Genomic DNA, 13,879 nt, shown 5'->3' with positions numbered 1-13,879 from the left:
AAGCTCACTGCTCCATTGCTGTTTTTAATGAAAACTCTGACATCTCCCTCCAGTGCAGCAGTCCAGTTTCTATGGTTACATGGGGATGCTGCCCAAGAGGTACACGCAAGGAGTGATGACAGGAGAAAGTAAGCAGCGTATTTGCATGCAGACCTGCAGCTTTTTGTCTCCGACCCCATCCTGACCCTTCCTGTGTCCCTCTCAGGCACAGCCGGGGTCATCATCTCTCTATCCCGCATCTTCACCAAGCTGCTGATCTCTGATGAAAAAAAGAACACGCTGATCTTCTTCCTGGTCTCCATCAGCATGGAGCTGCTCTGCTTTCTGCTCCATCTGGTCGTCCGGCGCTCCAGATTTGTCCGCTACTACACCAGCCACTCCCAGGGAAAGGGGATGGGAAAGACCCACGATCCTCGGGACAACGGGACGGGATACAGGGTTCACCATGACGTGACAGCAGAGGAAGTGAGATTTGTAAGTTTGAAGCCCACTCCGAGGAAAAGTCTGTTTTTGATGTTTTTAAAGTGTTCCTGTCGGGTTTCTGTTGATGATAGAGGACATAAGTAAAGAAAATCAAGCTTAAAATTCCAATTTGGAGTATTTCTTTGTTCAAGTAGTTTGAATCAGGACCAGACGCAAAAATACTATTTTAATTGTGACGTAAAAAATACACCAGGTGGGTCACAAACATCCACTTGCAGACGACTAGATCCACGTTGGTCTTTGCTTTCATCTGTGTGGCTGGATAGCTCAGATATTGCTCGCCATTCCTGTTGCACCAGTAATGCTAGGTTGGTGGTGTGAGGGGCTGTAAGCTAGCAGGAGAGCATGTAAACTGATGGATGATGGGAAGTGGGGCCCACAACCCAGAGAGAAAGGTCTAATGAGCTAAAAAAATTATTATTATTTTGACTAAATAAAGACATAATTACAATTATAAGACTTTGAAAATAGATCAAATGATAATCGGAGTGGGACTTGAAGAAACAATCTCTACAATTTCTTGGTGAAGAAATACAACATTTTCAGAAGTGAAACAACAACTACTTATTCTATTTTGCTTATTATGTTATTTAGCTAAATATGTAGTGTAGTGTCTGCCACGATATAACTATTCATTCTTTGTGCTTCAAAAGTAATTATAGCTGCTTTAAAGTTAATAAATCTTAGCCCGTATTGGATCCATTTTATTTAAAAGCTTAGTATGGCGCTGGTTCTAAATGCTCTTGACCCGTCCTAATCAGAATCCATTTGTGTGATGTCCCACCCATCTAAGGGTGTTGGGTGATCCAATCACCCAATTTGAAATTATGCTGATTTAAATGAAACTATTCCCAGCTTTAGGAACATCGCAGTATATTTACATAAATCTGTTGCTTTATAGCAGAACATCTTGGTTATAAACTAAAAACTGCCTGTTTTAGAGAAATCAGAGGTTTAAAGGTGATTTAGAATAGTGTTAAAACAAATGTTCTTTATTCAGAACTTTGTTGCAAACACAGATACGACTCGTGCACATGCAGAGTTTTTATAACAGACTGCTTCTGACAGTTCTAGCAGCCCTAAGGTAATCACAATAACTTTTTTTTAGTTGTTTTCCATGACGTGCATCGACTGTATATAAGAACTGGACTGAGTGACCCCTCCCCCCTGAAGTTCCAAACAGGAAGTACCTGCTGGCTCCAAGAAGCCAAAATCCCATTGACTTCTACTGAGAAGTAAACATTTATTACTCAGTTTTTCTATTTTTCAGAATAACCATTCTTGCCCCAATACCTTTTTTTAATGTCCTCTTGCTAAATTCAGTTTTTTAATGATTATTTTCTCTTTATTATAAGATAGTTAAGCTATAAACTGATCAATAAGATGCCTCAATAAAAGTAGGTGGTCTCACATCGGATGTTAGAACATTTTGATAGACAGATTCCTCCAAGCCTGTTTTCAAGTGATGGGGGTGTGGCCTATTAACAAGCTCACTCCTGATTGGCAGGAGTGGTTGCTATGGAAACGCTGATTCAGATCACTGATGTCTGGTTCCAACAATTTCCATACTATAAAAAGTGACATTGTATTGTTAGAACCAGTAGTAAGTAATTTTCTATGGGTGACGTCACCCCTACTCAGTCCAGTTCTCATATACAGTCAGTGATGTTTTGGTTAAAAAAAACAGCCAACAAAACTCCATAATTGTGTTTTTTGTTCCCAAAAGCTTTAAAGTGTCTGTTGCAAAGTTATTCTCAGAAACTCAAAATATTATTTTTTACTTTTTTATTATTTCAGACTATCCACATTGTAAAAATGTCATAATAGCAGCATTGTTAGCATTTTTCAAAAGTTCATTTTAACTGAATTTAGTGAAAGCCCTGGTGTATTTTTTATTGAACTATTTTGGTGAATGTTTGATTTCATCCTGAAGCGAGTCTGTTTTTTTGGCGACTGTGTCCTTTAATGCAGACTTGGTTTTTAAGCGCAGGGTAATTTATGGATTGCTCTTTGGCTCCGGCTCAAAATGAAATAGCAGAAAGAAAGAGCAAAAGTAATTGCGATGGACTGTCAGGAGTGAAATATGACAAGAGGAGAGTGCTGCTGCTGGGAGACAGAGAGAAGTCCAGTCTTCTCGTGAAGCAGGAGTAAGAAATGGAGGGACGGAGTAGAGGCAGTGAAGAGGAAAAGGAATGTGGGGACATCTCCTGAGCCGACATGACGATGAAGCAAACAGTTGAGGATGGAGGAGCTCCTGTAAATCTACATGGTGGTTGTGCTTGAAGTGACACTTTGTGGCCTGAGGACATTCTAGTAATTAATCTTCTTCCTGACGCGATAGGAGTGAGTTTCAGGGGAAGACTGCGCCTCAGGCTGTCATATTTTAATGAGTGCCTGTTTGTGTCTGTCTGCTTTATGAACTAAACAAGTGTGCAGCCAACTTGTCCCGGTGTTTAACTAGCCTGCGTGGAAGAGAGCCGCTTTTAAAGTCCGGAGGTTGGTTCCAGAAGCTCTGACTGCCAAAGGAAAGAAAGACAGTGCTGAATAATATGGAATAATCAAGAACAGTGATGCCTTCTGGCTCACTACTCCTATAATTAACTAATGGATCTGTGTGTGTTCTGGCACCAGTGAAAGCTGCACTTCCTTTTTGCTGTAAAGCTGCTGCCATAAGAAGCTGACGTCATGCATCTAGGAAGCATTGCTAATAAAATAAAAATAACTTTTAACCGTGAAGGTCGTTGTGAGCGAAAACATTTTCTTCTGTTTCATCTAAGCACCAAGAACAATATTTAAAGAGGATGTGTTGAGATGAAACTAAAGTATTTTGGGGGTTTTAGGTGCTCATTTGAAGTCAAATTCAACAATAATTACTTTTAATTTGTTAAAAGTAAAACTTCTTTTTATCTTTATGCTTGTAATAAAGGTGGAAAAAAATGTAAGCCATTTTGTAGTACTGGGATCCAGAGCGCACCGGTGCTCCAACCCTAACCCAGCACCGGTTTGTGTCCAGGCCCAGTTCGTGCATGGTATCGTGTTTGGTACTGGTTCTGGTCTGGTACTGTGTCCGGTGCCAGGTTAGGGTTAGGGTACGATTACCAGGTTTGGGTACCGGATGCGAACTGCTCCTCAGGACCCTAACCTGGCACTGGACACGGTTCCGGGTTAGGGTCCCGAGACGCGTCCCGAGGACCACTCCGTGTCTGGTACCATGCCCGGTACTGCGTTCCGATGGTTGCGGATCCTTGATTTTACAAACAGCCAGCATGTCAAAAAACTATAAGTTGGGGACACCCAAAACGTCAAAATTGACACCAATATGTGACGAATCGGGGATGAGAATGTGTTGTTGAAACCACAGAAGTGCTAATCTTTTGAAGATTGATCATGAAGGAGAAATGAATAATTGCGGTTTGTGTAATTAAATGATACTAAATCTGTGTGAACACCGTGGGTCAAGGGTCTCAGACTCATTTCTGGCCCCCAAGATGATATTTTGCGTCCCCCACCTTAATATGTAAGTTTAATGTTGGTACAGCCCACAAGTTTTGTATGAATGGCTCTTTTACAGTGCTGTGTGCAAAACTGATGAACCAACCAATAGGTAGATAGTTCTTGGGGGGTGTTGACATTGACCAGGCTTGAAGCAGGATAAACTTTTAGGGAGGGAAACCTGATAACCCCTTCCCAGACCACAATAATAAGTTCCTTTTTTTTTAGGAAGTAAGTGATTTTCTCAATATGTGTAGTCAGTGCTGTATGGGGTTCCATTTGTGCCAAAAATATGTTTTCGTGTCCATTATGTCTACTGAACAAGTTCACTGAACATTTGTTCATGTCTATTTAGTACTATGGCGATATCTTCTGCATGTCCACACTTCTTTGATGATAGCTTTGTATTTGCTTTGTGATGTTTGCTTTATGCTTAAAACTTTACATTTGCTATTGTTGTTGTATTTGGTCATCAGAAAAGTCCTTAGCAACAGTTGCTAGCATTGTTAGCTCCTGTCGTTTCACAGGAGACGCAGAAGATATTGCTTAGTGGTACATAGACATAAACAAATGTTCAATAGACTTGTTCAGTAGACATAGACAATAGATGAAAAACATATTTTTTTGGCACAAATTGAACCCTACAAGCCTCAGCCAGACTCCTCCTTCAGTGGCCCCGAGGTAAATTGAGTTGAGATCCCTGCCATGGGCTAAATACATGTTCTTGAACGTGTGACACGTGCTCAGTGTGGAAGTAACATAGGGGTTGCCATGGTAACTATTTGCCTCAGCATCCTTTTACCACCATTGTCACTGTTGCTTCTCTCAATGTCTCCATCTGTCTTCAAAACATCCTCTATGATCTGATCCTCTAAAGGACTCATTCCTGATCCTATCCATCCTCTTCATCCAGCATCTTCATCTCTGCTGCATCCAGCTCTGCTTCCTGTCTCTGTATCAGAGTCTCTAAATCAACAACATGGCTGCTCTCACCATCTTCCGTCCTCTACACCGTTCCCTTCATTCTTGGTCTCACTCTTTCGTCACCTTCCACCACCTGCCCCAACCTGTGTTCACATACCACTTCTCCACACTCGTCCTTTTTCATCTTCCACCACTTGATCCTCTGCTCTCCCCTCTTCATTCTTCCCCACCACCACACCACTATTATGCTGTCTGCTGTAGACAGAAAACGATATGTTCTTTGATCCTTGTATCCACCAGCTGATCATGTCATTTGAAGAACATGAGGGAAATGTTCCATTGAAAATAAGTAAATACATTTTGATGGTCATTGTAACAGACCTAAGAGCGGGGATAGGCTCCAGCAACCCCAGTGACCCTGAAAGGGTTTCAGCAAGTTAAGAAAATTGAAGTTTTAGAGAGACAAAAATCTAAACGTTATTGTAATCGCATATAACAGAAGACAGACAAATGAGAAGATCAAAGTGTCTACAGGTGATGGTCAGAGGACGATCGTGACCTTTTTGATGCTCTTTTCCCTCCTGGTCAAAGCTCGTTTTAGGTCGACATCTTGATCAGCTGTTGGTGGGTCTGGAGTGATGAGACGTCTCAGAACCTCAGTGGATTTCTCTTTTGTGTCTCTTTAGGGGAACGGCGTGACCGAACCGTCCTCCACAGAAGAGGGTCTTGAGGACTTTGTTGGAGGCACTTATGTGCGATTTGATGCCCCGAAAGCCGAGATGAGAAAAAGCTGGCCCGGATTCCGAGGTACACCCCACTACAGCGATGGATTTGAAATGCATTCCCATTCTCACGCTTGTTTCCAACCAGATATCATCTTGCACCGGTACGTGGTGTCCCGCGTCATCTGGACCTACATGCTGTCCATCGCCGTGACCTACAGCATCACCCTGTGCCTGTTCCCTGGGCTCGAGTCGGAAATCAAGAACGCCACGTTAGGGGAGTGGTTCCCCATCCTCATCATGGCCACGTTCAACATGTCCGACTTTGTTGGAAAGGTTTGCACTGTAAAAACAGGCTGGTTATGAGTAAAATGTCAAGAGTTTATGTTCTTTGATTTACTGTAACTTTTCAACCGTTAACACGATCAACGTCATTGCAGTAGATTTTGAAGGAGAAAATACATTTGGTATTGATAAACTTTATTAATAAGATTATTTTTCTTGCGAGTCAGAAAATTACAAATTTTCTTCAAACAAGAGTCTGTTTATTTTCTTAAGATTCAGTTTTTGCACGATAAAAAACAAACCAAAAAAAATTCCTCAGTTGATAAGTTGATTTTCTAGCACTTTCATGTCTTATTGAAACATTATATGCCAAGCAAACCTAATTAAAAAGCTTCTTTATTCCCATTCTATTCAGCATAGTTAAGTCTAAATCAAGACCTTCACAATAAGAGCTTAGGTCCTTTATTTTATAAATTACTTTAAACTGAGGTAGTGTGTTGGATTTCATAATAAACCTTAGTGGCTTTAAATGTTAATGTGATAATAATTTTTGCTTTTCAGCTATTTGTTGGAGATGATTTACATGTGTTTTTTTTCTTAAAACTTTATTGACAAAGACAAACTGCTCGTACTTTAGCAAATTAACAAGTTTATTTACTGTTTTTGAAACAAGACACTTTTAATTAATTATAAAAATGGAAATCTGACTGTAAGTTAAAGGTGGCGGTTTTATAAAACATTTAAAAATTATAAAGGAAAAAAGCAAAACTTCATTTTAGTGCAAAGAAGGGAATATAATTGTTTACTTTTGCTCCTCTAATAAGAAGAGACTCAATGATACAGAAGAAACACTAAAATTCTGAAAATATTTTTGCTTTTTTGTGAGAAGTATTGAATTCTCTGAGTTTAACTGAGCTTAAAATACTTGTTAGAAAAGGATTTAAATGGGGAAAAAGTGTTTTTTTACTGAAGTTACTTTTTGTTCTTGGTTTTCTCTATTTGACCCCCCCTCCTCTGGTGATATCTGCAGATTCTGGCAGCACTGCCGTACGACTGGTCTGGAGGCCGCCTGCTCTTCTTCTCCTGCCTGAGGGTGGTCTTCATCCCACTCTTTGTCATGTGCGTGTATCCCGCCAGCGCGCCCACGCTGTCCCATCCCGCCTGGCCGTGTCTGTTCTCCCTCCTCATGGGAGTCACCAACGGATACTTTGGGTCCGTGCCGATGATCCAAGCTGCTGGAAAAGTGCCGCCTGAACAGAGAGAGCTGGCAGGTGGGGGTTATCAAGAAGCAAAAAAAAGTTGAATTTTGATTTTTAGTATAAATGTGATTAAGTGCCTTTTTTTTCCCTGGAGGAGTTGAAAGATTTTAAAGAAGTGCATGATGGTTAAGTCATGACAAACTCTGCTTTAAAGTCTTTGCTAATTGTTAAAAATGACGAGTCATGATTCATGAACAAACCAATGACTTCCAGATTGAAGCGCCTTTCAAAGCAGTAGTATCAGTGTTCGTGTCATTTCACTAAGTGACCACTAGGTGGTGCATTACACAAGCAAGTCCTCATCAAAACATGAAACATTTACAGCAAAAAATGAACATTGATACACTGGAGTTTAAAATTGTTTTTCAAATATAAAGTTACCTTTAATCCAAGAATGACGTTTTAATGGAAAATTTTAACAAGTCTTAAGAATGTATTTATAGTTTATCTCCCTCCAAACTAGGGGTATCGCTTCATGGTTTGAAGCAGTGGGTTTTCTTAAGGTTTTTATTTATTTTCTTTTGTTTATACAGCTTTTTGTTAAGATTGTCTTCGTAAAATGTATAATTTATTATTTATAATGAACCAAAATTATTTTAAGGCACATCTGATGTGGAAATATGCAGCAGAATTAAGATTTGTTTCTTAAAATTATTTCTGAAAAGCTTTTAAACATTTGATGATTGTCTGTGTTTTTGCCAGCATCCAATCTAAATCCTTTCAAACTTCTAAAAATACCAATTAAACATTAAATTTCAATATCTACACCTAATCAGTCTTGTTGTTCTGCTGAATGTTGTACAGTTTAAACAAACCAGCAAAAGTTGCAATTAAGTAACTCCTTTTGCATAAAAAAAGAAAAAAAACATATTTTGCAATGCACAAATGACAGAGGGCTAAGTTGTTTTTTTTGAAGGAATATTTAAAAAAGGGAATATTGAGACCCTGCAGTCCTGCTATAGCCTGCCTTCTCCCATAGCCGGGTTTGGCAACAGCACCCCCTGACCCTAAAAGGAACAAAGTGGTCAAAAAGATGATTGATAAAAATAAAAAAAATAAAAATAAAATAAAAAAAAAGAAGAAGAAATGTTTCGAGATTAAAACTTTAAAATTATTTATTACTTTCATTACTCTCTAAAATAAAATGTATTACTTTTAATCTTGTAAATGAATTATTTTTAAACTTGCTAATTTCTGATTTTTTTTCTCGTAAATTTATTACATTTCTGGTATATTACAATTTTCTGGTAAATTTACAACATTTAAAGTCATAAATTTACATCTTTAAAACATGCAAATTTATTAGAATAAATAATAAGTTTAGCCTGTGATTTTTCAGGTCATAAATATACCACTTTTTTTCTTGAAATTCAACAGTTATAAATTTGTTCTTGCAAATTTACTAAACTTAGAGTCGTAATTTAAAAATGTTTTTTTTTTTTATAAACTGGCCCCCAATGCTTCAAACCGCAAAAATATATTAGTCCATCTACATTAAACAATTATTATTTTATATAATCTCTATGATTTGCTAATGTTTTTATTAGCTCTTTAAAAGTGACTCAAAGTTCTGATCATTTTAAGAGGAAATGCTTTTAATTTAGTTGAGAAATACTCAGTTCTAATTAGAAAAAACACAAGAATTCAACCTCACACAGTTTTGACTTAATATTCTTAAAAATGTAAATAACTACTAAATCCGTTCATGTAATTTCATTTTCTGAACACAATCTAATCTGAATCTAATCTACATTTAAGTGAAATGTAAATTTTTAATGAAAACATATTTTAAATGTCATGAATTGTGATTTATATTTAAAAATAAAGCCTCAAATTATTATTGTTGCAGAGATAAAGTTTAAATATTGAAGCAAACAGTAACATCTCTCCTAACTTACAGCTTATTTACTTCCTAATGGCGTTTCTGACTTGTCCAGTTTCTGTAGTTTTCCATCCGACCTTCAGCACCTCCTCCTCCTCCTCCTCCTCCTCCTCCTCTCCTCCTCCTCCTCCTCACTCCCTTCGCTCTGTCTCCCTCCAGGAAACACCATGACGGTCTCCTACATGACAGGCTTGATGGTGGGCTCCTCGGTGGCGTACGCAGCTTACAGCTTCGCCGCTCCGGCACCAGCTCGCTTCTCCACATTCAACGCTCATGCGTCCTACACCAACAACACAGGGTTTTGAACTTCTGCTGATGCGTTTGTGCACGGACCCACGCAGAAGAGCTGTTTACACCTGCAGCAGCAGCAGAGACACAAAAATCAAACCCATCAGTTTCCTTGGTTCTCATTCTGCAGCCTGATGATGCTGACAGAAACATCTGTGTAGGAATCAGCAACATCCGACAAACACATCAAACATGACGGTACATTCAATGACTGGACCATTGTTGCTGAGTGTTCATGGTATTCCTGAGCGGGAACAGAGGGACAGATGATTACAGGACCTCTGACACAATGAGGTTCCTTCATGGTTGAATACTTGTTGTCTGATCCTCTGAATGCACCAATCAGAAGAAATGTTTAAGAGGACATCTTCGTCATCGTGTCTGTGAGAGGAAGTTTACTCCACAGTTTCTGACAGGATTCTCAAATCTAAAATCCTGAAGTCAAAGCAGTTTATTTTAAACTTAATGCCTCAAAACAAACCCCCCAAAATATGTCAAAAAAGAGAAATTAAGGAAAAAATATTTATTTTTGACATATTTGTTATCTACCAGCTACATTAGAATTGGTCCTAAATCTGTTAAGTGTCGCAAACTGAAACAAAAAAGCCAAAAAAGCAGAAAAAGAAGCAGATTTGTTCAGAAATTTGACACCTTTTTATGAGAAGAAAGTAAAGAGCGGCGAGCAGAAGTGATTTTTACAGCTGTGAGCAGCAGATGGATGGAAGATAAACACATTTCTAAACTTATACCATCGTATTTTAAATGACTTTTTTTCACACATTTAAAATAATGAATTAGTTGTAAAAATGAAAGCTGTCATTTTTCATTTCAGAAACTCCATAATTGGTTTTTGCTCTTTCTCTGATCAACAGCCTTTAACTAATTTAATTCTATATTTGCTACATTTCTATAATAACAAAGCGTTTATTCCTCTTCTTTAGTTTTTTACTCTGTTCTTGTCATTTTCTACAGCTCCATGAAGTCAGGTTTCTGTATTTTGTGTGTTTAGCGCCACCTTGAGGAGCCATGAAGTGATTCTGGGAACTGTAGCTCTGCTGGTCTTGAAAAAAACGTATTTTTATTATTTTAATTTTTGGGCTTCAAAGCTCAAATCTGATTGGACATTAATGAAGACAAAATAAATTTGCTTATGGTTCTGTTAAATTCCCTTGACTTTAGAGAAAGATTGACAGATTTTTGATTCCTTGCAGGTTAAATATTTGTGATACAACATAAAATTATTAACATCCTGTATTTTATTGGTCTTGAAATTAACAAAATATGTGTTTATTTCAACATTTTTATGCCACCTGTGCAGGTGGATGAAGAATGTTTTTATGTGTCTGCTGTATGTTCAGTCAGATTCTATGTTCGAAACAAAAAATGTGTTAAAAACATCACAAAAGTGAATGTAAAATTGTAAACATATGAATGAAATGCAGCTCAAAGCTTTTATTTTCTCAAATGCAAAGTCTGACTTTATACTGAAAGGCTTTTCCTGGTTTCATTTGCTCTCAAATGCTGCATTTCTCAGTCAAGTGAAGTTCAGATTTGACACAATGGAAGAAGAAAAAGTGAAAAAAAAGAAAAAGGAGGCTGATGTCTAAGAACAGAAGGCTGTGTCGAGGGAACTCACCTCATTACCGTTTGAATGTCCTTCATTTTGCGAGGCCTCAGAGGGAGGGAGGGGCCAGAGCTGTTATTTTTGGCTGAATGTGTTTTTGAAGGACATGAGGAGTATCTTTGAGACGGCGGGATTCTCCTTCCTCCGATGGGAGCAGAAATCACACCTCAGATGCTGAAAGACGCTGGAAGGAAAACCCTTTACGCTGGAGTAGGGAAGCAGGCGGAGTGTCCATCTGTCCGACAGAGTCAGTATGCTCCCCCAAATGTTGAAGATGCTCCCACTGCAGAGCCAAATCATCTCACCAGATCAAGGAGAAGCTGTTTCTGAAGCAGAAGATGAATTCATACTTCACAGCTTTGTGTAGAAACAGAAACTCTGTTTTTATGCCTCATAATAGAGAATAACCTCTCATTTATACCATGAGGGAGAAGAAATTACATCTTTAACATCTCCCGTCTCCAATGTTAAATTTATCTCTGTTCTGCAAGAACACGCCATTTCTCACCTCTGGTAGCAGCGATGAGAAACCTGTGACTGCACACTGTGAACCCCTGAAGGAAAACCCCGGATTTGTGCCAACTCTGTAAATATGTGTTTAAGAAAGCGTTTACGGACCAAAAATGTGTCGCCGCTTGGCTCAAAAAGTCTGAAGCTCTCACCAGGGAACTCAGGAAAAGATGCAAAACGTGCACATGCAGCTCTTTGTGCCAATTTTTCCTAAGAAAACAAAAAGTTACCCAGAGTTTTTGGTGTATATAATTCAGCCAAAGTATGTAATTATTTTCAGTGTCATAGTGACGAATGTCTGAAAACACGAGCTCGAACTGTGATTGACTTATTTATCTCAAATGTAGGTGACATGAAGACCTTGTACCCTTAGCAAAGCTCAATAAACAGCTGTCTTCACCTGCTGTCCTCCGTCTGTCATTCCTGCTTCATTCCAGCAGAGGGAGCTGCAGCTCACACAACAAACGCTGCTCCTGAGCTGCGTCATCCAGCAGTCAGTGATGACAGTCTAAAAATGGGATTCTGTATTTACTTTTGAACATTAAATTCTAAAACAAATAGTGTTATGTGTCTGAGAATAAAATCAAGGCATCCCAATCGTCACAAATCTATGATAAGAACAGAAGATTCATAAGAAAACATCAGCACCTGCCTGATCCAGGCCTCTCTGAAGAGAACTGTTCCCCCCTCTGCAGCCACATTTACAAACACACAAAAACACACCAGACAGCCTTTACGCCAAGAGAAGCCATATCCTGACGTTTGGTGGCTATTAAAGACATAACTTCTTATTTAATTCCCATCTATAGGCCAAATCACCTTTGATTTTATATGAGCCACAGCTGTGTAACTTCTGTGTATTTCCTGTCAATGCAGAGAAATACTCACAAACTCAGCTCATTTTCAAGGAAATAGAAAGAATGTGGTATTAAACTGTTCTGCAGCTTCAGGTGAAACTATTCCCTGTTTGTGAACACTGCAAACATGCTTAAATAAAATAATCTGCCCAACAAAGAATGTTTCAGTTAAAAAAAAAAAAAAAAAGATACTAGCACATGTACAAACAGTTGGTACCTGCCTACTTGGCGTGAAGCGGTGCAAATCTCGTGAATCTTGCTACAGGCTTTTTTTTTTAAAGCTCTATCCTGATTTATGAAAGTCTTGGTGTCATAAAATTCCGTCCAGACAAAAACCACAACAATTAATTTCTCCTCCATGATCAATTTTCAAGCGGTTGGTACTTCAGTGAATTAAAAACTGCACCATCGATTGGTCAAAGTTCAACCGGCTTACCCACTGATGGACGTTCAACAACTTCAGGTTTTGAACATAGAGTCAAAAAATGAACGTAAAAACTTGTATTGAGACACATGAACACACATATTCATGTATGCATACATAGGCCGAATTGGAATTCTTCCACTACCCCTTCTCCTATATTTAGCCGTCTAAAACGGGAATCATGGAAAAAATGGCTTTGATAAATTTGGACGACTCTTCCACCTGGTGACATCATCAATAGTTACCAGTCATTCACGTTAGCGCGATGCTGCTAGCCCTCGGAAATAAATCATAACATCAGCTTTATAACTTTAAAAAAGTCATGGTATGATAAAAACTAATTATTATCTTTAAAATGTAAACTTCAGCACATCCATGTGAAGAAATGTGCCTCACTGTGGAGGGTTAGCCCTTAAAAAACATTTCAGACAGCCCGACCCCTTAAAATGCCCCTAGAGTGGAGGGGTAAGATGAGCTGGAGGGGTAAGGGAAGAATTTGGACTTTTCTGTTTGGTAAAACTGCATCCACTGCTTTCTAGCTTCATAGCACCTCAGTGTATACAAAATCTTCTCATTCTTCTCTGATAGTTCCTCCTCTGCTCTCTAACCGCTCCTCTCCTTCTACCTCCTAATATCTGAACATGTATTTTTGTCTTCACGCGCTAAATTTGGACGTGGCTGCAGGCAGAGAAAGTCTCTGGCAAGTTACAGAACAACTGATCATTAATCATTCTGCTCCACATACAGCAAAGATGAAGAGGAGGAGGAGGAGCTGCACAGACGAAGGAAGCAAGTCGGACTGCTTTTTCTGCTTCAGATGTACTCAGAGGTTCAGCTGCTTTAAATGTTTACTGAACACTTAAACATAAAAATACACATTGTAATCATTTTGAAATAACTTGATCTATTTCTGTTAAAAGATAAGGTAAAGGTGAGCTGCTGGATTTCTAAGCTAGCATCCCACGGCAGAAGACAGAAGATCGACTGGGAAGTTTTGGGTTTTATTGTGTACAAAAAGAAATATATTATTAGTCAAAGGTCAAAGGTTAAGTCTCCAAGAGGTGTAGGGAATTGTATAAATTATAATTCACTTTTTATGTTCCGTTGTTGTTAATTTGCCTGTAAATGA

The 13,879-nt window shown here is 38.7% G+C and overlaps 1 protein-coding gene across 1 annotated transcript in view; it reads left to right on the top strand.

Moving 5' to 3' along the window:
• slc29a4 (solute carrier family 29 member 4) overlaps positions 1-11,868 on the top strand; it is a gene marked incomplete at its 5' end in the record, with an annotated part of 14,507 nt that extends 2,639 nt beyond the window's left edge. The window contains 6 exon segments of the mRNA XM_024272854.1: positions 54-128; positions 206-474; positions 5,586-5,706; positions 5,770-5,957; positions 6,937-7,177; positions 9,207-11,868. Of these exon segments, the coding sequence (XP_024128622.1) occupies positions 54-128; positions 206-474; positions 5,586-5,706; positions 5,770-5,957; positions 6,937-7,177; positions 9,207-9,352 (1,040 nt within the window).
• Positions 11,869-13,879: the final 2,011 nt, after the last annotated feature.

Source organism: Oryzias melastigma, linkage group LG8, assembly GCF_002922805.2.
Source record: "Oryzias melastigma strain HK-1 linkage group LG8, ASM292280v2, whole genome shotgun sequence".
Classification (NCBI taxonomy): Eukaryota; Metazoa; Chordata; class Actinopteri; order Beloniformes; family Adrianichthyidae; genus Oryzias; species Oryzias melastigma.
Note: the sequence above shows the minus strand (reverse complement) of the source record. Positions and strands in the feature narration are given on the sequence as shown.